Source organism: Pteronotus mesoamericanus, unplaced genomic scaffold, assembly GCF_021234165.1.
Source record: "Pteronotus mesoamericanus isolate MK-2021 breed Mesoamerican mustached bat unplaced genomic scaffold, CSHL_Meso_final contig_82, whole genome shotgun sequence".
Classification (NCBI taxonomy): Eukaryota; Metazoa; Chordata; class Mammalia; order Chiroptera; family Mormoopidae; genus Pteronotus; species Pteronotus mesoamericanus.
The window spans coordinates 4249910-4276896 of NW_026555265.1; the positions used below are offsets into that span (position 1 = coordinate 4249910).

The following is a 26987-nucleotide window of genomic DNA, read 5'->3' on the forward strand; positions in this document are numbered from 1 at the left end:
TGTTATACACAGTCTTACCACATTTATCAGAGATTTGTTTTCCTGTCTTACATGTTACACTATGACCTTCTAGAGAACGAGAGCATCTTATTCACTTTTTATTTCCAATGCCTATTGTATTCTCTGGCAAATAATAGATGTTCTATGTACATGTTTGACTTGAGTAAATGAAAGTGCTTCTCCTGATAGCTTTGAAATCAACAATAAATTCAATGCTGTTATCTTCTATTATGTAACTAGACCAGAGCATTCATTTGCAAATTTAAAATGATTGACTATTCTAATACATTATTTAACTCTTTGTAACAATAGAAATAATGTTTAACAGCTTAGCTAATTTCATCCTGGAATAAAATTAGTCTACCGATAATGATAATGACCTACATATTAAGATGATCTATGCAGATAACAGGCAGATTTGGAAAAAGCCTGACTTGAGAAAGCTGATATTTTCCTTCCCATATTAGGGATCAAGGTTAATTTTTTCAACATAAAGGCAAACTTGAAGATCCAGCAACCAAATAAAGCAAACAGAAATAGGATTCATTTGCAACATATTCAGATGTTTGCTTATCCTTTAGTCTAACTAGAATTCCACTCTCCAATTAAAAACCACCCACACACACATCAAAGTAGGTAACTAGTGATTAAGAAAAAAAAGTCTAGGTCCAGAAACTTGAGTTTATTGTCCTTGGGCATGATGCTAAGATGGTAGTTATGAGAGAACTGATTATGCCGAGGGTGAAATTTAAGTTTCTGAACTTGCTTCTGTTTTCTGATTTTACTTTTTACTTGCTGGAGGCTGAATGAGCAGATAATCAGTTAAGACATTTATAAAATGAGTTTAATAATAGGTCAGACTTGCTGTCAGACCTAATGAGGGAATGTTTATTTTCTTTTTGAAATGTGCCGAACATAGATGTTGGATAGCAGAAGTGTAAGCTGTAGCAACATTATTAGTTAAGGAGAAGAGCTTTGATTGAAGACACCATTGCTTGATTTTATTGCAAAATGAGATCCATGATACTACCTGAAGAAATGCAATTTTGTAACTTGTAAAATTTACTATATATGCTTGCATGATTTTGAAGATTCAGTTAATTTTCTTCTTCATCAAGTATGATTTAATTTAAATATTTTGTATTTATAAATACAGAAACTATGACCCTAGTTTCATTTTTGTCCTTTTAAGGTTTGTAGAAACTCCAGCTCATTTCTCTTGGAAAGAAAGTTATTACAGATCCACCATGTCCCAGAGCACACAGACAAGTGAATTCCTCAGTCCAGAGGTTTTCCAGCATATCTGGGATTTTCTGGAACAGTAAGTAATAAATCAGCAAAAAAATTTATATTTTAACTGGTATAATTAGGTAAATATGAATGGGCAAAGTATTGTATTAGTTGGGCATATTTCTGGAATCAATAAAAATCAGTTAATATTGTTGGGAAAATTTTACTTCTCCAGTAGTCTCTGTGTTCAAAATATAGTGGAGATTTATTCATTTTTCTGCACCAAAAGATCATTATTATTCCAAGGTAGTATAGTTTAGGAAGATCAGAGGGTTTCTACTACCCAACCCAAAATAACTTCCCCAACAATTCCCTGACACTCAAAGTCTGTCCCTTTGGCATAAAGACTCATTTACTCTTAAAATGGAAATACACCACTGAGGCAGTAAAGCACTAAATTTTCTTGGTCATCTATGCCTTCCTAAGAGAAGGATTGTTATCTTCTTTCTGAAGATCTGGATTGGATAAATGAAAAAATTAAAGGGAAAGTGAAAAATATCTGAGCACTTGGGACCCTGAGAGAGCAATAAAATAATCTATCCCTGATACACTTGTTCCTTCCTGTGTTCCACCCAATAATTCTTTGATGGGAGCAGGGTTCATAATTCCTATTTTACAAATAGGGCTTAGATTTGCACTGTCTTTGATTACACAATTGGTAAGTGGTTAAGGCAAGATTCAAATCTAGGGTTTCTGACAGCAACCACTGAGCCTGGCCACCTTTGAGACAGAAAGAGCTAAATGATTACCAACTAGTGAGTGTGTTTTAGTCCTTTTCCAAGCTTAACACGCTTTTTTGTTTGTTTTTTTTCTTTATGGTAGGCCCATATGTTCAGTTCAGCCCATTGACTTGAACTTTGTAGATGAACCATCAGAAAATGGAGCAACAAACAAGATTGAGATCAGCATGGACTGTATCCGCATGCAAGACTCAGACCTGAGCGATCCCATGTGGGTGAGTGGCATGGGCCTCTCTAATGTGTGAGCCATGCTAACCTCTGTTACACCTGTCTTTTACATGGCATATGAAAATGCATGTGGCTCTGAATAGGCAAGGCCATTGGAAAGTGGGTCATTTAGGTTAGCAGAGAGAAATTTGGGAGCTGATAGATTCTGCATCTTCCTCGACTCTCCATAACACGTGCTTCCACTGATGTGTGAGGAAGGCTTGGCAATGATTTCTTACATCCTTTATTTGAATTGGCTCTTCATGTCTATTTTGATTTAGAGGGCATGGTACCAACCCAAGGTTTTACTAGTGGAGACAGAACCAGAATCGAGATCTTAATTCTATCCGAAGCACTTTCTACAATACTATGGCAGACTGCCTCTCTCGTGCAACTATCCTTCTTTAGTGAAGGAGCTCTGAGAACACACATTTCATTACCTAACCATAGGACAGGAAGAAAGAAGATAACAAATGCATATGATAGGCTTTCTTTGGATTTACTGCTGACTCACTTATTACCTTAGGCCTCAGTTTCTCATCTATAAAATGATGAAACCTTATATGCCCTGTATCTCCCAGACAGCAGAGGAGCATAATGGGTTAATGATAGTAAAACACTTTTCTGAGATGTTTAGATAAAATTTCTTGTATTTGTGCAGTCCATAATGCTGGGAAGCTCTCTCTCTTTCTCTGTCCCTCTCTCTCTCTTTTTACTTTTTTAAAAAATATTTTACCACACAAGTCCTGCTTTTCTATAAAAATGATAAACAAAAACCAAAAAAAAAGACTTCTAGAAAAAAAAGAACTAGAAAAAGTGGATGTCTGTGCTTGAACAACAGTAAAAAAATAAAAATAAAATATCAAAATAAAAAAGAAAAACTTAGTTTAGATTAAAAAAATGACAAAAACAAAAAAAAGTGTGGGGTGTTATAGAGTATCCACAGATGTGATTAAAGAGGGCGCTTTATAATATGCCTTTTTTGGAGGGGAGGTTCAAATGACTTTATTTTAAGAAATGGTACAAATGAAAGAACGTAAGGAGATGTTCTGGTATGCATTGGCTTTCCTGTCTAATATAAGATTTTACAAGAATTTTCACAATATACTTTTTGCTATGAGTTGTACTTTTTATTATTGGGAGAAGCTGAAGTGAGAAAATAGGATAGGAAACAACCAAAAATAGAAAGTTGTAACTTTGCAAATATACTGGTACTTTGTTACTATATTAATAAGAAAAAATGATTATCCTTCTTTGGCTCCTTCCATTTTATTATGAATACAATCCTTAGCTGTCCTTGAGCTACTGAAGAGAAATGGACAGATAAATCCAAGGAGCGGGTCATTCAAGGCTTTGGAATACATTATTATTAAATATAAATATGTATAAATTCTGATTTGACAGTGACTTAGAAATATCCTCAATTTACTAAATAATATTGTCTCAAATTAATAGGGAGCACTTGCCTAGGCAAACTTACCTTTTTATAGTCTCTCCAGAGATTTTCTATTCTGACTCTTGGACTCATAAAAACAAGCAAAAGTTGTAAAGTTTAAAACTGAGAATCAAGACTTTTCATTTAAAGTTCCTATTATATTTTGCAATATTCAGGTACATTTTTATCATGCCATGGTATTTCTTGCTTCTTTGGTTTTATTGAGATTTTCTCCTTGAGAACATCCCTTGTTTTCCTCCTCTCTGACCAATTTCTATCCATCCCTCAACACCCAGTTTTCCCTACCTTCTCTGGGAAGATTTTTGTATCACTATTATCTGCTGGTCTGAATTAGAGACCGTTCCTCTGAAGCAACGGAGATATATTTGTAGGCGTGTTACTTATTATACAACATTACAGTTGTTTATTTCTTTGTCTCTAAAGGATACAGGGACCATATTCTGTCCTGCCCAGTATTTGTTTCATGTAAACACTCAGAAATTTTTTAGTTAAGAAAAAAAATGAGACTTGAAAGTTACCTGAGAAATCAAAACTTCTCTTTCAAACAGCTCTCTTCAAAAGGACTTTCTTCCTCCAAAGTACGGTATTGAAGGGCAACTTTAGATCCATTTCTTCTTGGGTACCTCCTTTTCTATGTATTTTAGGGATCTATATGGGAAACCTTCCCCCTTCCCCCATGGGATAATAGTGTGATACAGAGCCTCCATATGTTTCCTTCCCCTGAAGAGACACCATTGCTAATTAGGAACAATGAAACAGAGTTTGGCCATCATTTATTAGCAGTTTTGAGCTTGAAATTGTTTACCATATTAAATTGAGGGTAACAAGAAATTAGGAAATAAGACCCAGGATGGGAAATTTGAAAGAAGTTAAATATTGACGTGACTAAGAAAAACCTGGAAAACAAAAGGATATCGGATTTTGTCAGTAGAAGGAACAAAGTAGATTACTTGGAAACAACTCTATTAAAATAAATATACTAATGAAATAAGGATGAACTTAATTAATTTTTAAAAAATTGCCATCTGAGGCTGCCTTATTTTTGTTTCCAAAGAACTGAAACATTGCTAATAAGTCATAGTTCCGTATGAATCCTGGGTCTAACTTGGTCTTATGACTACTTCAGTATCCTTACATATGTCCATGTGTGAAGGCCACATAGGCAGGACTAGACAGTAACAATAGTTCCAAACAACAGAAGTGGAAAAATGGTGGACTTGCTCAGATGTTGTAACTTGTGTCCTGGTTTGGAGGGTAAGAGCTAGGATCCTCTGAGATTCCTAGTCTTTCTAAAGTGACAGCTGCTGTAACTGGTGTGGGGCTCTTTTGTTCTACTCCTTAGTAGCATGTTTTTCACTTTTCTGTGTATTGGTTAATGGCTATATAGTTCCAAAACTCTGCCCATAAATTCCTTTCCTTCTGAATATACTATAAAAAATTGGGATCTCAGCCAAGCATTGTTTTACTATGCAAGAAATATGAGTCTGTAGACATGAAACAACAAGTCATATTAAGGACAGAAATCTTGAAATTGAGAATGTCACCCCATTTTTATCAATTTGCGATATACCTTCACTTTAACACCCAGTCGTGAAATGGGATCATAATGTGTTGTTTTGCTTAACAAAGGAAATTTTGAAATGTAGAGAATGCGTGTGCCTTCTTCATTAGAAGGATTGTAATGTCACTGAAGAATGTGCTGCATTGGATTAGCAAGGTCCTTATTGGCATTTGATTCTGTTGTCTGATATGTGACTTTACATCTCAACTTTACATTATTTGTGAACTGTCTAATCATGTCTATCATGTTTTCAAGAGGTGGATAACGATGTTAATACCTGAATGTTCTCTTGAAATGATTTCTGGAAACTACATATTTCTTAATTTTGCATTTGTTTATTCATTGTACTTAGAAAGAAGCCCTGTTTAGCTGAATTAAATTTTTCCATAGAGATCTGAGTGGTAATTACCTGACCTATCCATTGTTGTAAATTCTTACTGTACCAGCCAAGATATACATGAAGACTCTTCAGCTCTACATGTCATAAGAGCAGGTAGTGTGTTTGTATTTGGAAAGGCTTATGCCATAGCATCTAGCATAATGCCTTACATTTTATATGACCCAAGATTCATATAAGATTTCATTTTTTATTTATTTCTTATTTTTTAAAAGATTTTATTTTTAGAGAGAAGGGAAGAGAGGGAAAGAGAAAAACATCAATGTGTGAGAGATATGTCACAACTGGTTGCCTCTCCCACACCCCCAACTGGGGTCCTGGCCCACAGACCAGGCATGTGCCCTGACTGGGAATCAAACTGGCAACCTTTTGGTTCTCAGGCTGGCGTTCAGTCCACTGAGCCACACCGGCCAGGGCCAAAATTTCATTTTTATATGCTATGTTCCATCTTCTTGTGTTCTTGATCCTTTTATGGTTATATAATATTTATTTTTATCCCTAGTAATTTATTTTGCTCTAAGGTTCATTATCTTTGTTTAAATTAGCATAACTGATCTCACTTTATTTTGATTAATGTTTGCATGGTAAATATTTATCCTTTTCCTTTTAACCTATTTTTATTATTACATTCAAAGTGTGTATCTTCTAGATAACATATGATTGAATTGTTTTTAATCCATTTTGACAATCTCTGTCTATTAATTGGTATAGTTACATCATTTATAGTTAATGTAATTATTGATATTTTTCAATCATTTATTTTTTGTTTGTTTCCATCTTTGCTTTTCTGTTTCCCTGTTAAGCTGTTTTGTGTAGATTATTTGACCTGTTTTTAGTATTTGATTTTATTTGTTCTATTTTGGCTTTGGTTATCTCTCTTTGTATATTTTTAGTGGTTGCTCTAAGGATTCTTAAATATTCATAATTTTTTACAGTATATTGATAGTCAATGATTTACTGCTTCAAATGGATTGTAGAAAAGTGACTACAATATTGGTTTTATAACCCTCACCCCGATGTTGTACTTGTCATATATATATTATGTCTACACACATTGAATACTTCATTAGGCAGTGTTATAATCGTTACTTCCAACTGTCAAATATATTTTAAAGAACTCAGAGAATAGTCTATTTTATTGAACAGAATATTTATTATTGATGTTGCCCTTCCTTTGTACCAAAGTCACAGTTCTCATTAGATATTATCAGGAAGAATACAAAATTCCATGCATATTTTCATTTATTAGAATGACTTTTTTTAAGAAATAAAAAACTGAATTTTCTAAGCAACATCGTCAATCATGTCGAAGCACTCAATTGCTAAATTTTTAATTGATCAAAAGTTTATAAATATTCTCTCCATAGCTCTTTAGCTCTTTATCTTATTCACCCTCCCTGCCTACACACACACACACACACAACCACATACACGTTTACTCACATATAACTCAGTTTGAACCATACCTATAGCTATTTGCAAATACTATAGAAAAGCATCATAATAGTTGTTGGTATGCCAAGTGTTTTAAGCCTTCGTTTGATAAATTCCATTATATATGTGTGTGTGTGTGTGTGTGTGTGTATATGTATATATATAATACTCTGTGATCAAATTATATGTATATGACATATATCATATATATCATACTCTGTGAACAAATTATTTTTCAGTAAATCCTTTCAGTTAGGCCACGGGGGCTAGTTGGCAGCATTGGTGCGGGAATCACTCAAACCATCTAAATCTCCCTTCCTACATGCCGCCTCCTGGCTCAAAAAGTGGAACGACTATGATTCCTGATACATCTTATAAACATCAGTTATTTTCCATGTGTCTTGATCTCCAGGCACCTGAGATGCACAACGTTACCCAATTGTAAGTCTGACATCAATATCAATAGCTCACTTCAAGGACGGCATCTCTGCTGGCATCTCTGTTTTCCTTCTCTTCTCTTCCTAGTTTGATCTTCAGGCATCCAGTGTCGCCCTCACAGCACCACTACCACCCTCCTCTCATTTCTCCTATTCATTTCTTTGCTCCTTTTCAAGTTCCCTATTCCTTCCCCATTTCCACTTCCCCCTTTTCTGGTCTTCCAGAAAACCACTACAGTTCGGTATAGGCAGATTTGAATAAAGGCTTTTAAAAAAAAATGCATCCAGCAATACATTAAAAAGATTATCCACCATGATCAAGTGGGATTCATCCCAGGGATGCAGGGATGGTTCAATATACACAAGTCAATAAACATAATACATTACATAAATAAAAAACAAAAAACACATGATCATTTCGATAGACGCAGAAAAAGCATTTGATAAGGTACAACATCCATTTATGATCAAAACACTCAGCAAAATGGGAATAAATGGGGCATTCCTCAACATAATAAAGGTCATATATGAAAAACCTACAGCCAACATCATACTCAATGGGCAAAAACTGAAAGCTTTCCCACTAAGATCGGGAACACAACAAGGATGTCCACTTTCACCACTTCTTTCCAACATCGTATTGGAAGTCCTAGCCACAGTAGTCAGACAAGAAAAAGAAATAAAAGGCATCCATATAGGAAAGGAGGAAGTAAAGCTATCATTGTTTGAAGATGACATGATAGTGTACATAGAAAACCCTGTAGACTCCACCCAAAAACTACTCAACCTAATAAGTGAATTTGGCAAAACATCAGGATACAAAATCAATATTCAGAAATCAAAGACATTTTTGTATACCAGCAATGAAGCAGAAGAAGAAATCAGAAAAAAAAAATACCATTCGATATAGCAAGAAGAAAAATAAAATACCTAGGAATAAATTTAACCAAGGAGGTAAAAGACCTGTATGCAGAAAACTATACAACATTGAAGAAAGAAATTAAGGAAGACACAAATAAATGGAAGCATATACCATGATCATGGATTAGAAGAATTAATATCATCAAAATGTCCATCCTACCCAAAGCAATTTATAGATTCAATGCAATCCCTATTAAGATACCAATGATGTATTTCACAGAAATAGAACAGACATTTCAAAAATTTATATGGAACCATAAACAACCCTGAATAGCTGCAGCAATTTTGAGAAAGAAACACAAAGTAGGAGGGATCACAATACCGGACATCAAACTATACTACAAAGCTGCTATACTCAAAACAATCTGGTACTGGCATGAGAACAGACCCATAGACCAGTGGAACAGAATAGAAAGCCCAGAAATAAGCCCAGGTCTATATGGGCAACTAATATTTGACAAATGGGGAAGAAGCATAAACTGGAGCAATAACAGCCTCTTCAACAAATGGTGTTGGGAGAGCTGGACAGCTTCATGCAAAAAATTGAAATTGGATCATCAGCTGACACCATACACAAAAATAAACTCAAGATGGATAAAAGGCTTAAATATAAGTCACAACACCATCGAAGTCCTAGAGGAGACCATTGGCAGGAAACTCTCAGATATCCCACGCAGCAATTTTTTCACCGATATGTCTCCTAAAGCAAGGGACATAAAGGAAAGAATAAACAAGTGGGACCTCATCAAAATGAGAAGCTTCTGCACGGCTAAAGAAAACATCAGCAAAATGAAAAGGGAGCCAACCCTATGGGAAAATATATTCGCTAATGATATATCAGATAGAGGTTTGATCTCCAAGATATAGAAAGAACTCACTCGACTCCACTCCAAGAAGACAAACGATCCAATCAAAAAATGGGCAAAGGACCTGGGCAGACGCTTTTCCAAGGAAGAGATACAGAGGGCCCAGAGACATTTGAATGGATGCTCGGCATCACTAACCACCAGAGAAATGTAGATCAAAACCCCAATGAGGTACCACCTCACACCAGTCAGAATGGCCATCCTAAACAGATCAACAAACAACCGGTGCTGGTGAGGCTGTGGAGAAAAGGGAACACTAATACATTGTTGGTGGGAATGCAGACTGGTAGAACCATTGTGGAAAGCAGTGTGGAATTTCCTCAAAAAGCTGAAAATGGAACTGCCTTTTGATCCAGTGATTTTCCTGCTGGGACTATACCCTAAGAATCCCAAAATGTCAATTCAAAAGAACCTATGCACCCCAATGTTCATAGCTGCACAATATACGATAGCCAAGTGTTGGAAGCAACCTAAATGCCCATCAATAGATGATTGGATCAAAAAATTATGGTACATTTACACAACGGAATACTACTCAGCAGAAAGAAAAAAAGAACTACTATACTTCACGACAGCATGGATGGAACTAGAGAGCATTATTTTAAGCGAAGTAAGCCAGGGGGTGAAAGACAAATACCCTATGATCTCGCCTATAAGCGGAATCTAACCAACAATACAAAGATGCAAGGAAAATAAGACCAGCAACACTGAAAGAAAAAGAAACCAACAGAGACAAGAGAAAAGGAGGGAAGGGTGGGCAGGGGGAAAAGAGAAAAAAAAATTTTGATAACTATCTTATATTTAATATAGGGCTTTATGATGAATCACTTACATTAGAATTACAGCATGAGATTTGTATTCAGGCACAATGGAATTGAAATCTTGTCTTTACCAATTTCAGCTGTGTGGACTTGATAATCCATGATCCTTTCTTTGCTCATTTGTATGAATAGACATAATATCTGTCATAGACCTTAGAGAATTGTGATGGTTATTTTCATTACGTGATTTGTTTTCATTGCAAGTTCCTAGCATATAAATTTATATACTCAATTAAAAATTTTTGTTATCACTCGTCCGTGCTATCTTCGTAAGAATTCTATGAGATAAGTGAATATGTATTACTTATTATAGTAAAATAAATATAAAGAAATCACTCTTCTTACAAAAGCAATGCATACTAATTAAAATAACTTTATAAGTATCAAAGCATATACAATTCCTACCTAGAAATAATACTTATGAACATTTTAGTCATTTTTCCAGATTTTTTTCCCTAGAAGAAATAGATTTTATTAAACATAGTTGAATCATGTCATATAAATTTTGTCATCTACTTTTCCTTTGTATTCTAGGGTAAGCATTCTTCTCTTATTTACAACTCTTTAAAACAACATAAATTGTTGTATTATATATCACTACACAGATATACAATGATATATTTCACTGTTCTTTTACTCACAGATTTTTAAAAAGAATGTTTATATACAAAGTATTTTTATGCTAGATATTTAGAAATGTAATCATTAAGTAACATTGTATGAACACCAGTATTCTTGATACATGTTATCAAATTTGTTTTCATGGGTCCTTTTTTCCCCTTAATTTGCATTCCCACCAACCATGCAAAATTGTCTCTAAACTTGAAATCAATTTTGGTTATATAATCTCTTCTTCAAAATATGCAAATACGTCTAGGCGATTAAAGGAAATTCCTGTCATTTGCACATCAAGATGAAATAGTTCATCTTGATATACACTTTTGATTATAATCGGTGTGAGGGTGGTAGTAGTTTTGACTGGAGCTGAGCAGGACATTTTGGAGAATGGAGCATCTCCGAGTGGGATGGGGAAGGCTAATTGGGATGGGAACAATATGAGGAAGGAGGTGATGAAAGAGAGATGGGTGAAGCACATTTCCAAGCTTTCCCCTAGGATTAGTCTTGAACATGGGAATCGACACAACGTTTCTCCTTTTCCATCCAGCAATAGTAACTCTTGCTTTTAGTAGCCCTATGAGCCTTACCCCATGGCTAGTCCCATTAAAATAATCATTAAACCAAAATTTACGCCAGGTAGAATTTTATGAATTAGTTTTATGAACACAAATGGAACAAAAGCATATTACACATAGCAAAACACCTCTAATTTTTGGAAAATGGGTTTGTAGTTCCTTATGTTGCTAATGAGGTAGCTCAATATCCATTCAGTTTAGACTGAGTTCAGGTGTTTCTGGAAGAGCAGATTGTTTTTCTGTTCTGTTCTTTGTACAGCGTAGCCAATCGGAAGGCACCACTTTGTTCAGGAGTGCCAGGCCAGGGACTTTACCTTAAACACAAGTATGCATTTCAAACCTTGAACAAACAGTCTGCTTAATAAAATATGGGAAAGGTTTTTTTTTCCTCTCTAGAAATTCACAAACATCACTTGATAGGTGACAGCTCCTCCCTTACAAAAGGGGCTGTTTGCTTTCTGCTTTGGTGTTTGGGTAAACTGCAGTGCTCACTGGCAGAGAATTTATTGCCTGAGGGAAGGTGTTTGCAGTCCTTGTGTTTAATCTAAAAAGAAACCCTTCCCTCCTTTTTTGAGGAGGAAGAATTGGAAATGATAGCCCCAGGGAAATAGTTCCCCTAACACCTGTCTTTGGTGTAACCTCAACAATGTTACTGAAGACACTGTGCTCCCTGTGTATGCATTCAGAATGACAAAGTTGAAGAGGGCAGATAAACAGAAAGGGATTTTAGCAGAAACGGGGGAGCTGATTCTGACCTTGCTCTTCTTAAAACCCGATCAGGTTGAAATCCTAGCATGCTGACTTAAGGGGAATCTGATTTGTTTGAATACCCATGTTACTCTGGCAACCAGTTTATTTAATATAGTTTTAATCTACAAAAATTGAAAACTTCTAGAATATTAGATTTAGGAATTTTAGTTCTAGTTCTAAGTCAGCTTTCCTTTAATAGAAGGGAAGACTAAGGTTCAAGTTGATTATTGTTGACTTCAACATTTTTAATAGAGTTCCTGGATGAGTCAGAATTAAATCCAACGTTCTAAATTTCTAGATCTGTCTTTCCATTTGCTATCAAAGAGAGTGCTAAAGAGTTCAGTCTTTGAAAGTCAATGGCTGCCTGCATTTAAATCCAGCTCTGTTATTCACTATTGGATGAGCTTGACTAAAAGGTGGTTTGTTTCTGAGCCTCAGTTTCTCAATCTGCCAAATGAGGAAAAGCTGTTTTGAAACTTGAGCTATGACATATAAAGCAGTTGGTATGGTACCTTGCATGTGGTCAGTTCCCTGTGGTGATGGTTATTTCTGTTGCTCATTAGAACATGATAAACCTGGGAAATGGCAATCATTAATTCCAGTTAGAACAATTACTGATACAGAAAAATATAATTTGTGTAGATTTGTATTTTGGTATTTCCAAAAAGGCAAATAATATCTGAAGATATTCTACCATGCTGTAAAATCTGACTAGATTATCCTTTTCTTTTTGAAACTAGACAATGTTCAGTTTGGTTTTTTTTCAAACTAAGATCATTTATTATTTTAATCCTCACCCAAGGATACATTTATTGATTTGAGAGAGGAAGGGAGAGAGAATGTAAGAGAGAGAATGAAAGAGAGAGAAAGAAACATTGATGTGAGAGAAAAACATCTATTGGTTCCCTCCAGTGTGTGCCCCAACCGGGAAATGAACCCGCAGCCTAGGTATGTGCCCTGACCAGTAATCAAACCTTCAACCTTTTGGTATAAGGGAGGATGCTCCAACCAATTGAAGAACCTGGCCAGGGCTAAGATCAAATTTTGGAGCAGGCTTTAAAAGCTGATAGTGAATGGGAAGGCAATGTAGCTGCAACATCTGTCACCTCATTGATTGCCAGGGCTGATTCAGCTGATCTTGCTGGCTAGGTGTCTCCTTCCTCCCTTACCACTCCATGTGCATCCCTCTTGTAGCTGTTTGTTTGGTGGGAGAGGTCAGCCTCCCTTGATAGAGCAGAGTACCATTCTTCAGACAGAGGTATAGGAGTAGCTGTGCTCCCCTGCTAGAACCTCCAAACAGGCTCTCAAGGTCCATTTGTAGAATGTAGAGTAGTCAAGCTTCTAAGGCTCCAGACACATCCAAATGAGGTGTTGCATGTAGCAGTTTACCTTTCTTTTCAGAAAAAAAAAAAATTGATGGTCTCTTGTGTCTTTTAGGTCTCATAGAACTCACAGACAAAAATTTTTAATTACTAAATATTACTTTATTTTAGTTATTTAAGTATTAGTAATTTTAACGTAATGAAATATTCCCTTTTCCAGTATAGTAGCTAAGAGCACAAGCTTTGAAATTGGATATACTACTGATATACCTGGGTTTGAATTTTAACATGATAATAAAGTCACAGCTTCATGGACTCCTAGATAGTTTAATTCATTGGTTCTCACAACGTGGTTTCAGAGCCAGCAGGATCGACATTACTTAAGAACTTGTTAAGAAGTATAATTTGGGAGGTTCTACTCCAGATCTACTGCATCAAAAACTGGAGACAGAGGGGAACAATCTTTCAGTAAGCCCTCCAAGTGATTCTGATACTTGAGAATCACTTGGGCAATTTAGTGATTCAACATATTTGTTTTTAATGGCAGGGAAACTCAAGCTTCAAACGGGGAGGGACTTGCCCAAGGGCACACAACCACAATGAGAGAGAAGAAACTTCTAGGCCAGTCTCTACTTTAAAATAGATATTTATAGTTGTGACTCACCTTAAAACATGAATGCTATTTAGAAAATAAAAAGGTAGAATATAATACTTTAGAAAAAATAATTAAATATACGACAAGGTATGTCCAGAAGAAGTCCAACCATTGTTAATATTACGAGAGCGGTTTGCGCCACATCATTATAACCCGGCAGCCAAGGAGAGTGGACTGGAATGTGCGTGTGTGAACAATGATGATTGGACTGTACTAGTCAGTGGGGGCAGTAGACACAGTTGAATGAGCATGTGTACTGTGTGGCCATTGCATTCAAAGTGACTGAGCGAATAGAGAGATGAATCTGAAACAAATTTTGCATTAAGCTTGAACATTCCTCTGTGGACACTATTCGGGTGATTCAGAGGGACACTCCTATGGGCAGCTGGTGATTGGCAGCTTCATCACGACAAAATGCCTGCTTATGCATCATGTCTTACGCAGAGATTTTGGGTGAAACCTCAGATCACCCAGATGACTCAGTCCCTCTACAACCCAGAATTGGCACCCTGCAACTTCTGGCTTTTCCTAAAACTAAAATTACTTCTGAAAGGGAAGAGAGTTCGGACCATCAATGAAATTCAGGAAAATACAAAAGGACCGCTGATAGCGGTTGGGGGAACTGCGTGAAGTTCCAAGGTGCCTATTTTGAAGGGGACTGAGGCATCACTGTCCTATGTACAATGTTTCTTATATCTTCTTCAATAAATGCCTCTTTTGCATGGTACCTGGCTGGATACTTTCTGGACAGACCTTGTATTTATGAGATAGCTTGGCTACATGTGTCTCTATCAGTAAGATACTGTTAAAGAAGTTCTCATATCTATATTTGTTTAATTGTAGAGATGATTCATAAGGATCTGTTTCCTGGCAAAATGCTTAAATTTCAAATTTATATTCTTTTCAGTTCAACAAGTATTTACTGATGATTTTCTAAGTTGAAGATACTCTGCTAGGGACACAAAGTTTTGATACAATAGCTGAGCCAGTCTTTATAAGTGAGAGTTGGTTGGGGTAGGGGGTAGACAGATATAAGGCCAATGAACTAGATTATAAATTGTCTAAATAATCATACCAAGGAAATAGTTGATGCTTAGTGCTGAGGGATAAATAGAAAATACATGGGTACCCATCATGAGCAACAGACCAGAGTTCAGTCATCAGCAGTGACTGCTGGGCTATATAACTTCAGAGAGAGTAGTCACATCATACTCTATGGAAGTGATACTTCTTAGGCATTAAACAACTCAGTAGTCCTGCATCTAACAAACACTTAATGCTTGCTTTACTTGAGAGAATTTGGATAATATATGAAGAAACAAAGAGCACATTCTGCTTCGAAAGACCACCTAATTTGTATGTAGACATGTACAAACTACGCTCATCGAGTTAGAAAGTGGTTAGCACCAGAGGAGGGTATAGATAAACCTAAGCAGGAATTCTGATGAACATTTCTATTTGAAAGCTCAGGAAATACATTGGCTATATGAAGGCAAAGAAAGAGAAGTTATTTTAGGCAGAGAGGATCATTTATGTGAGTTCGGGAACAGGCTTAAATGTGTGAGGCAGTCACTGAAAAGAGAAGAGAAATGCTGATCCTAAGAGAAAACGAGAATATTTGTCTCACCTAGGAATGCAATTATTATGTTTTAATTAACTGGACCCCAGAACAACAAAATACACACTCTCACACACACTCTCTCTTTTACGGCTATCAAATTGAGACTCTTTAACTTAAGTGTAGTCATGAATCTGGTTAACTGTGTAATGGGAGGAGGGTCGATTTGGTTTAGCTTGAACCCAACAGGCAAAAGGAAGAGTATGGGAACAGACAAATCATTGAGTTGGAGTCAGTTCAAGGGAAATTGCAAGACATCCTAACCTGATGGCCTTGCTGAACGGATTGTAGGACAGAGAATGTGGGTAACTAGAGGATGGGTGGCTGGAGGTATGGAGGTGCCTGCAGTGCATGTGATCTCAACTCTGCCTCATCATGTGCTTATTGCCAGAGGAAGTGGTGTGTTGAGATTGTGTTTAAGTCTCTGTGGTGGATTATGGGATGTGTTCATTGTCTCCTTTTACTCCTTCAACATTTATTCAGAATATACTAAGTGCCAGTTCTTGGAGTAGGACCAGAGATGAAAATGAGAGAGTCCCTTTACTTTATAATCTAATGTGGGATAAAGGTGCAAATCTCACTAACTAGACAATAAGGATCATATTGATAAAATGCCAAAATGTTGCTATAAAACAAGGCTGATACAATCAGTAGTTGGATTGATTATTTCTGGTTAGAGAGATTATAAGATTGTTCATTTGGTAAAAGGTAAAATTCAAAGTGTGTACGTGTGACTCAGTTTGTGCCGTTTGTGCCTTTCACTTTGTTGATATGGGTTAGTGGAATGGAGTGCCTATCAGCAGTAGTAGATTGTCTGCAGTGATTTGAGTTTAATTTTTATCTCTTTTGTCTAGCAAAGTTATTCTTTGTGTTTAGGAAAGACATATAATTTACCTATAGATTAAGAAAAATTGTTCTTACTTCCCTGTGTTTACTTATCATCCTTCCAAGAAGCTAAGAGCTCTTAATGGATATTATTCAAGCTATTTCTCACCACACCCTCTTAAAGAGGTAGAAAGAGAGCAAGTATTTTAACATCTTAACTTTGTCCCTCTGTGGCACAGAATAGTGAATCAGAAACTAAGTTAGAAGTAAAATCCACATGATTTGTCTTGAAAGTAAGTATGCTTTCTTTCAATAGAGGTTACTAATTCTTCTCTTTCAAATCAGAAGTACATGGCCTTATAAAATATGGCTTTTAAAAAGAGCCCTGTCTTTTAGAAGTCTGAGTTGGATATCAAGATGATTTTTCCATAAACTGAGCTTCCGTGGAGCATCATGGATTTAGTGACATTTGGCTGCCTTAGGTGCAGGGAATTGGCACAGACCCTCTCTGCTACCGAATTATATAAATAGAGCCTACTTCCCATTTAACGAGGGTATTTTAACACCACATGTAAAATTGAGTTCTTAAGAGGTCTTTTGGCCTAGGAAGGAAATGTAGGGTTTTAAGTTTTATACCTTTTCTATCCCTTGAATTTTGAAAGGCAGTCAAACTTTGGTAGTTGTGAAATTTAGTGGAAAAAAAAACTCTGACCTGGGAGTCAGGAACCTTGGCCTCTAGTCCTCATGCTTCTGTCACTAATTGGCTTTCCGTTTATGGAAAATAACTTCCCCACTGGGCCCTAGTTTCTTTATGTGCAAAAACATGAAATTGGACTAGGTGATCACTCAATTGTCTCACCCTCTGTGATAGATAAATCACCAACCCCTGTCTTCTGAAGCGAGTCTTGCCAGGACTCCTCTTGTGTCTTAGCGTGGCTTTGAGGGAACATGAACCAGACACACATTTTCCAGAACCATTAGTGAAAGTACATATACACCCATGTGTGCTGTTTGAAACGTATAATAAAACCTGTTCTAAATAATAAGCTATGTGGCATGGAATCTAAAGAGTTTGTGACTATCTTTCTTTTCTCTCTATTCTCTGGGGCAAGTGGGCTGGAGAGATTTGCAAAAATTAGAACACACAAGCAACGTTTTTATATCTGAGAAAATGAATGCTTCCTAATCAGTGCTTTTTGTGGAGGCGAGGTGGGCGGTGAGGGATTACACTCATAAAGATTAGTCATAAATATGAATACTGTCTGGAGCTGGTGAAAGGAGAAGTAACTAACTCCTTCTGTTACTCTCCCACTCCCTCCTCTAATGCGCTACCTCTCTATCTTCTTCCCAAGTCCCGGAGGCGCTGTTCCTTCCAAACAACTACTTGCCTAACCAGTTCATTGGAATGTCTTTCTACAGACTGTCTCCTCATTCAGATTTCTTCTGAAAATGAACCTCTCTAAAAGCATAAGTCACCTTAAAAAAACATTGCTAAATGTTGCACACAAAATCTTTTCTTTGTTTAAAAAAAATGCACAGGCAAACTTACCTACCCCACCTTGAAATAACAACAACAAAAAAAGCAATTAGGACAACAGTTGCCTTGCTCCTTTTAAAGAGAAGGCTTTTTTCTTGGTTGCATTTGTTCTTTGGGGTGACAGGAATTAAACTCTCTTGATGTAATCTTTCCTGCTTATCACACGTACACCTCCTTGATCCCTTATCCCACAGCCTAGGGGTGATTGTATGAAAATATTATGTGTATGATGTCTTGGCTGGCACTTTGAAATTAACAAATAATAAAATGTGAAGCAAAAGATGTAAACTACAGACTGACACAAATCTTGTCTGTAACAAGTCTTTCCTTCGTACAAACATATGAAAAGGTCTTAATCTAGGAGTGAAATGTAATAATTATGGAATAATGTACTTCAAAACTTTGCTTCATTGTAGAATCGTGTCTCAGATAATAAGTGAGGTATCTGTGAGGTTTTTCTTTTTCTTTTTCTTTCTGACCTAGTTACCCATCTAGTCCTACCAAAAACCGTGAGTGGTAATGATTCACGTAGGATTTTTTTATTCTGACTGTGTACCATTCCTAACTAAATAGGGATAATTTGTACTTTGAATCCAGTGAGGAAAACAAAAAGGCTAAAAGAGCCAATGTCTGAATTCGTGCACTGAACATGAAATACTGAGTGTTGTAGAGTTTAAATTTCTTGTTTTATTTAGTGAAAGTGTAAATGGTGAGGAGCAAAATAGGTTCTATTTGCTGTTTTTTTGTTTTTGAAGAAATTCCCAGAATCATTTAAGGTTTGGCAAATTTGAAGTGTGGTTTTAATTTCTAATTCTTCTTCTATAGCAATATGATGAAACTGACCTTATTTGTCTACAAAGGAGTTCAGCAAAAAAGTAGCCCATGGTTGGAAATCCATGAATCTTAATTTTTACCATGTAGAGTCCAGAGAACTAAATTGTCTGATAGGCAATAAAATAAGCTGTTACCTTATGACTGAATTACAAAAAGAAAATCAGTGCAAACATCTCTATAGACTGTACAGTCTATATGCAAATAGACTGTTTACAGAGAGGAGGTTCCTAACTTAGAAGTTTGGGAACCTAATTGCTGGTCATGAATTCTATACCATTTAGCCAACTGTTCTCCATGTGTCACAAACCCTTTTTAGTTTCAGTTTCCTCACTTACAAAATAATCTAGACAACTGATATTCAAATCTAGATATTTTGTCTTTAGACTTAGGTATCAAGGGTTTCCTAGAACAGCCCATGAGAGTGAAATCTCTCATAGTATGCCAACACATAAAGCAAATCAAGTAGTACTTTATTATAAATTTATTTCAAGGGCTCAGAACTTTGGGTGCCGTGTTCTAATACTGTGGGTATATAAAATAACTAACCCTCACTCAGCCTTAGGGTTTTTTTTTCTTTTATAAAATGGGATTAATATGATTATTATAAAAACTAAATGAGATAGTAAATATTATCCCAATAGCATATCTCCATAAATGTTGACTTTTTAAAATATTACTTTTTATTAGATCAGTCATGAAACACAATGGGTTGTTTTAAATAAACACAAAGCAAGAGGTGGTTTTGTAAAAGTTTCACCATTTTACCAGGCTCACGATCCAATTCTTATTTTATTTTGGTGTTATTTTAATTATCGTGTAATCCGTTTATTTTTTAATGTTGAATCACAAAGATTACAAGTAGTTGCAAGTTATTTTTTTAACACTTTCTTTGCAACCTCTAGATAATTGCCTACCAAACTGCTCCAAAATCCTGAAAGAACAACAGTAAAAATTTTTTGAAGTTCTATCAAACAATTGCTTTTATTCATTATCATAAAACACAAAATAATTCTGACCCCCAAATCCCAAACGTACCATATGCATTAAAACTCCCTATAATATAATAGCACCTACTGTGCAGTAAGGGTTGACTTGCTGAATAGTTGACAACACTAGATTGTGACAAGGACATGTACTGAAATTTTTGGCAGTGGCGTATGGATGCCAGAGTGGGAGTTCATGTATAGATCAAATGCATATAATGGATAAAATGCAGGCCTGAAAAAAAGCACAGATGTACAACTTTCTAGTCAATGATGACGTTTTTATAAGAAGTACTGGTATGGGCACAAAGATGGCTGGAGAAGTTTCATTCCATTGTCAGCACAAAAGCAAGTTAACTTGGCTGCACAACCCTGTTCAAAGCCCATGTCTATCATTTAACTAGTGACATGACACAGGGCAAGTTACTTCAACTTCTTGTGTTTCTTCCTTCACCTGTAAAATGTGGATTATAATGGTAACTTCCTGATAGGCTAATATGAATATTAAATCACACCATGTAAATAAAGCCTTAAGAATCATGCCTTCTCTTAAAAAGTGTTTAATGAAGGTTTGCTATTGCTGTTTTCTGACACTGTTCATGTGTGTTTTTTTGAAATGTTTAATTTTAAAGGTACTATAATTTTTTTCAGCTTTCAACACTTTGATTCTATGCAATGATCAAGTTAAATGCTAGAGTAAAAATTTGTGTGTAAAAAAAGTAAAATTTCATTTTCTTAAATGTTATCTCTAGTCAGTCTCTTTAGGAATGTTATGGATGTCGCTACCTCTGTGGGGGGGTGGTGTGTGTGTGTGTGTGTGTGTTGTGATTTATATCTGACAAATAAGGTTTATTATCTATTTGGGTTAGAGATTTTATGCCCAGTGGATGTAGCAGGGATGTCTAACTTGTGGCCCCCTAGCCATGTGTGGCTCAGGGTGGCTGTGAACGTGGCCCAACACAAAATCACTAATTTACTTAAAACATTTTGAGATGTTTTGTGATTATGTGTCACAATGTATTTAATGTGTAGCCCAAGACAACTCTTCTTCCATTGTGGCCCAGAGATGCCAAAAGTTTGAACACCCCTGACAGAGGCTATGTTTGATCCTTCCTTGATATTCTTCCACTTAGCTACATTCATTAGAAGCATAATAACTTGGTAGAATTAATCAAATAGATAAAATAATATGGTCTCTGTGTAAAAATTGGATTATAATAAATAGTATAGAGATGATTAATGTGCCCTGTCAGGGATGCATCAAAAGAGAAATAAAACTTTTTAAATTATTAAACCCATTTTAGACATTCAAACATGCTGTCTTTTAAAGTGACCACCTTGGGCAATTCAGTTGCTGCTGGCCCTTCATTTTGTCACTCATATTTAGTGAAAGCTTAACAGGAGCATAAGGAAATGTGTCCTTATTTTAATACTGATATTTTTCTGAATTAGAATGATCTTATCCAATTTGATCACTCACTTTATACACCAAATGTGGTAGTGCTGAATACGTTTTTGGTTCATTTTTTTAAAGGCTAAAAATCTGTCAGCATTGATTGTATCCAATAATGAGTCTCAAACTGATTTATAAACTACAACAGATTGTTCACCAGGCTCAAAGCTCCACAAAAACAGGAATCATACTTCCTTTCTGTAAAACACATTACAAAGCTTGACGTCAGTGCTCAGCAAATGTATTTTAAATGGTTTGGAGGTACAGTGGGCTCCTGAAAGAAGTGGTGCAATTGGAGTTTTTAGAGTATCCCGCAGAACCCAAAGGACACTACCTAGTAAGTCCTTAATAGCCTGTTAATTTACAAATGGGATCAGTTCTTGTCTATGGCCATACCACCCTGAACACACCTGACCTTGTCTGCAACAGATCAGTTCTAAAGTTGGAGGCATAATGCTACCTTACATCAAACTATACCATGAGATTATAGTAATCAAAACACACATCGAATAGAAAGCCCAGAAATAAACTCAATGCCTATATGGTCAGTTAATCTATAACAAAAGAGGCAAGAATATACAATGGGGTAAAGTCCATCTCTTTGCAAAATGGTGTTGGGAAAATTGGAGATATACATGCAAAAAAATGGAACTAGACCATTTTCTTACAACATATGCATGAATAAACTCAAAATAGATAAAAGACTTAAATGTAAGACCACCAAACCATAAAACTCCTAGAAGACAACACAGGTAGTAAACTTTTGACATTGCTTTTAGTAATTTTTTTTTTTTTTTTTGGATACAGCTCCTTGGGCAAGGGAAACAAAAGGAAAAAATAAATAAATGGCACTACATCAAACTAAAAAGTTCTTGCACAGCAAAGGAAACTATCAACAAAATGGATGATAAGACAACCTACTGAATGGCTGAAGATATTCATCAATGATACACCTGATAAGGGGTTAATATCCAAAATATATAAAGAACCCATAAAACTAACACACACACACACACACGATCCAATTAAAAATAGGCCGAAGACCTGAATAGACACTTCTCCAAAGAAGACATATAGATGGTCAATAGATATATGAAAAAATGCTCTATGTCATTAATTATCAGAGACATGCAAGTTAAAAACACAATGAGATATCACCTTACACTTTTTAGAATGGCTATCGTCAATAAATCGACAAACAACAAGTGTTGGCAAGAATGTGGAAAAAAGCAAACCCCCATGAACTGTTGGTAGGATTGCAAATTGATACAGCCACTATGGAAAACAGTATGAAGTTTCCTCAAAAAATTGAATAGAACTGCCTTATGACCCAGCAATTCCACTCCTGGGTATTTATGCAAAAAATCCAAAACACTCATTTAAAAAAGATATATTTATCCCTATGTTCATTGCAGCATTGTTTTCAATAGCTAAGCTGTGGAAGCAATCCATGTCCATCAACAGGTCATTAAGTAAAGAAGGTGCAATGAAATATTACTCACCCATGAAAAAGAATGAAATCTTACCATTTGTGACTGTGAATGGAGCTAGAGGGTATTATACTAAGTGAAATAAATCAGACAAAGAAAGGCAAAAACCATATGATTTCACTTATAGGTGGAATCTAAAAAATAATAAATGAAACAGAAACTGACTCATTGATAAAGAGAACAAACTGATGGTTACCAGATAGGAGGGGTTTGGAGGACTGGCTGAAAAGGGTAATGGGGTTAAGAAGTATAAATGGCAGTTACAAAATAGTCACAGGTGTAAAGTACAGCATAGGGTATATAGTCAATAATATTATAATAACTTTATGGGGATAAATGGATGCTTAACTTATTGGGGGATCACTGTAAGTTGTATAAATGTTTGATCACTCTGATCACTGTGCTGTACACTTGAAACTATTATAATACTGAATGTTAACTATAATTGGAAAAAAGAAATAATCTTAGTCATATGGCTACTAATTATTTTGCAGCTTCAGGCCCCCTTCCACCCATATCGGTTCCCAGCCTACCCTTGGCTCCAGCCAATATTTCCTTAACATACGCTTTTTACTTTTTTTCTTGATACTATTTTATCTGAAATGACTTCTTCCTTCATCTAGCAGGTTTTAAAGATAAAATTTCCTTACTAACACTATTTGAAGTTTATTATGTAAATTAATTTTTTTCAGGTTTTAAAACTTTTTATTTGCATATTAAAAAAATTGTGCATTCCAATAATTAAAATCATTTTAACAAAAAAAAAAAATGGCACTCTGATTAAATTGCATTTTACAGCCTGCAGGACACCCTGGACCAGCTTGGTTTTTACTCTAGATTTCACTGTTGTCCCACCCAGCTTCTTCCTTCACCAACATGCAAGTTGTTTTCCTTCCCTGCCAGCCAGAGAGGCAGATGGGAGAGGCAGGTGCGGCCTTCATTGTCAGTAGTTCTGATGTGAAAAGGGGCAGCACAGTCATTTAAACTGATCCAACCTCTTTGCATCTTACAAACTTAAACAGCTAAAAGAAGTAAAATAAGAAGGCAATGCTTGTGGAATGTACAGTGCATATTGGCGGTGCGGGCCTCATTACGATTCGCCTGCTTGCTTCTCCTGTTCAATCGTTTCTTTGGAAGGCAGTGGATTTTTCTCTTGCGTTTCTGTCTTCTTCAATTTCGACTTATCGAATTTCTCAATCTCGGCCATATCGGGTTTATCAGACATGGTTGCTGAGGAAGCGGAGACAGGCGCACAAAGGAGAGAAGTCCGATCCGCTCAGTGACCGCCGCCGAATCTATATAAATTAATTTTTATTTTGTGTAACTTTTGAGCAGAAAGTTTTAAAACCCTATCAACTTATTTTCAGAGCGAAAACTGTGGACTTAAAAGAGCTGATTAAAATCATTTATAAGTCCAATACTAATGGAGACAAATCTTTTCCCCAGTATTTTTCTCTGAAAAACAACAAAATTCAATCTTCATCTAATCCACAGAGGAAACATAAATAGCTCCATTCTTTTTTTCCCCCATAATGCCATGTCTGGTACCTAATTAGAATACAGAAGACTATGACCCAAAAGAAGAAAATATTACTAATATGACTGAAAATTAATCAATGTTGCCTATGATTCAAAATAAAATAAAGGTTAAGCGCTAAATGTTTAAAAAATTAAATAAAATCAGGTCTGTTCTATTTTGCCATTTTCTTGGTAGCAGTTTTTAAAACTAGACACAATCCCTCCAACAATCTCTTGCCCATCATTATTGGATTTTTTGCTATTTCCGTATGGTACCTATCAATTTTTTGTTCATCTGGAATGTGTAAATATTCACTTAAAATGCTTCTTTGATATCTATTAAGCAATTTGCATTAGAATTAAGCAACAGAATTTTGGGCATCTAGGGAATTATCAAAAGGGATTGTGCCTAGAAGGCTGTTCTTTTTATCTTTGAAGAACATTTTTTTCTGAGTTTATGCAAATTTGAAGAGGCTAATCCAAGTACTCTCTAAAGATTTTTAGACAGGAAAAAACATTTAATGTTGCAAGTTTTCTCTTGAAATTAGTCACTTTCAGTGTATAAATCATGTTCTATGTCAGAGGCTTTCATTTGAATGAATCAAAGTTAATTGCAGTGTGGATTTTGAAAATGGTACCTATTCATCAAAAACAAACAAATAAATATCTTATGTTTGAATAACCTTCTGCAATTTAAATAGTTATTTCATATCCATTATCATCCTTGATCTTCACAACCACATGCTATGTCTATTTCATGCCATTCTAAGTATATTAACTCTTTAGGTTTTAGTGTAATTAAATATTATTAAAAGTCATTTAACTTCATTAGTGTACAAGTTAGTAAGTATGACTAAATGAAAGGCACCCATAATGTGTTAGACTGCTAAACAATTGAAAATATGGCTCTTGTTCTGGATTTCCAAGTTTAAATGATAGTATCTCAAAGCTACATATTCTTTAACATTGTTGCCTCTGCTACCTGCATGTGACATTGTTAATAAAGCCACCATGAAAGGTATTTTCAGCATTGCTTACCTGACTGGCCGAGAAGAAACTCTTACTTTCTCTAATTACTCATGATTGTCTTCTTTTTAATGCTACTACAAACTCTATTTAGACCTCCTGAGTTGAATTGTTGGGCACATTTAGTAGTATCAATAGTACTTAGGATTAAATAAAGGTTTGGTTGATTGGTTATCAGAGAGTGTGATCTTGGCTCTCATTCAACTAAAGCAGAAAATGTCTGGGTAGTGTCAGTTAATGTTGATGTTGATCAATAGGTCATTTCTCATCAACATTCAGCAAATTTGTTGATTGATTCACTTCTTAAAATCCATTGAAACCTTTTTCTGTACAAGACCCTGTTTAATATTTGTATGGCCAAACTAATGGTTTTAGTTGGGGTATTCCTCAGTAGGATTTAATAGGGTATTAGAAAACTTGTTTGTTGAGCATGGAAAAATGATAAATTGTACTTTTGTTTGCATGGCTAATTGTAAAGGTTTAGAAATACTCCTTTGATGTACTAAGAGCAGCTAATGAAGACAGTTAAATAAACAAATCTTAATAATGAATCTAGGAGTTCTTACAGACATAGTCTACAAATTTGTTTCTTGTCCTTGGCCTAAACTTTTATGTCTTTCTTTCCAAGCAGAATGTCTATTTTGAATTTAATGGGAAGCAAGCCTTTTAGATTCATAACTTAACACTGTACTCCTTCAATTAGAATGTCAGTGCTTGGAACTGACTTTAGAAATCATTTAGTAGCAAATGCTTTTGCTTTTTTTTTTTTTTTTTTTTTAAACCAGTATGGAAACTGAAGCTCAGAGTAGTGAAGTGACAAGCCCTAAGTTACCCAGCAACCTGGTCAAAGAGCCAGCCTAGAATCCAGGTTTTCTGGTGGTATCTACTATACTGTGATGCTTCCTTCAAAAAAAAAATTACATATATTATATATAATATCTCTTGAAACTAACTATATTTCATCAATTAATATGTACCAACTTGAGACTACCAAACTTTTCTTTGGCTAATGTTAAATAGTTGCTCTCACATTGTCATTTTTCTTAACACAGCTCTTATTTACTTCGAGAAAGGATCAAGACTTTTCCTTGAATGCGTTTGGTGCTTATTCAATGCCAAGTGTAGTACCTGGACTATCGTGTTTGATGGAAAGGTAGATTGAATTTCTGTTTCATTTTCAAGAATTGTGCTCTAAGAGCATGCCACCCTCAGCCCCCAGACAACCTTGGCCTGCAGCCTTGGTGGTATAATGAATTAGCCTTGCACGAGTCTGCGGCTTCTGGAGGGCTAAGCAAGGGATCAGATCCTCTCTTTGTAGTCAGACAAGCTGCCAGAGAAGTGATTGATACTGCTACAGAAGTAGGACTTCAAGGAAGAAATAAGCAGATAAGTGGGGTAATAAGTACGTAATACTACTACTTTTCACTTGTGTCTTTTATCTGAGCATCTGAAGGCAGCTGTATCCTCAAAAACATCAAGGCCCCTCAGTGTAAAGAGGGAATGAGGTCCCCACTTTTACTCAGTGGCCTCTTCCACAATCAATAAATCAGTGAAAATATTCCCAAAGAAAAACCAGTGATAAAGATTTTTATTTCCTTTCTCTTGCAAGTTAAACCACCAGGATATGAAGCAATCACTCTAAAAGTTATCTTG

The 26987-nt window shown here is 35.7% G+C and overlaps 2 protein-coding genes across 5 annotated transcripts in view; one reads left to right on the forward strand and one right to left on the reverse strand.

Annotated features, from left to right (window-relative positions):
• Window positions 1-26987, forward strand: part of TP63 (tumor protein p63) — a 219811-nt gene that overhangs the window by 86048 nt on the left and 106776 nt on the right. For all 4 annotated transcript variants that reach the window (XM_054585117.1, XM_054585118.1, XM_054585119.1 and 1 more), the window contains exons 2-3: window positions 1193-1321; window positions 2113-2245. In XM_054585117.1, coding sequence (XP_054441092.1) covers window positions 1193-1321; window positions 2113-2245 — 262 coding nt within the window. The remainder of the gene's footprint in view (window positions 1-1192; window positions 1322-2112; window positions 2246-26987) is intronic.
• On the reverse strand, window positions 23473-24104 carry LOC129079877 (thymosin beta-4). Its single transcript, XM_054585120.1, has one exon. The coding sequence runs from the start codon at window positions 24013-24015 to the stop codon at window positions 23881-23883; it is 135 nt and encodes a 44-aa protein (XP_054441095.1). The 5' UTR covers window positions 24016-24104; the 3' UTR covers window positions 23473-23880.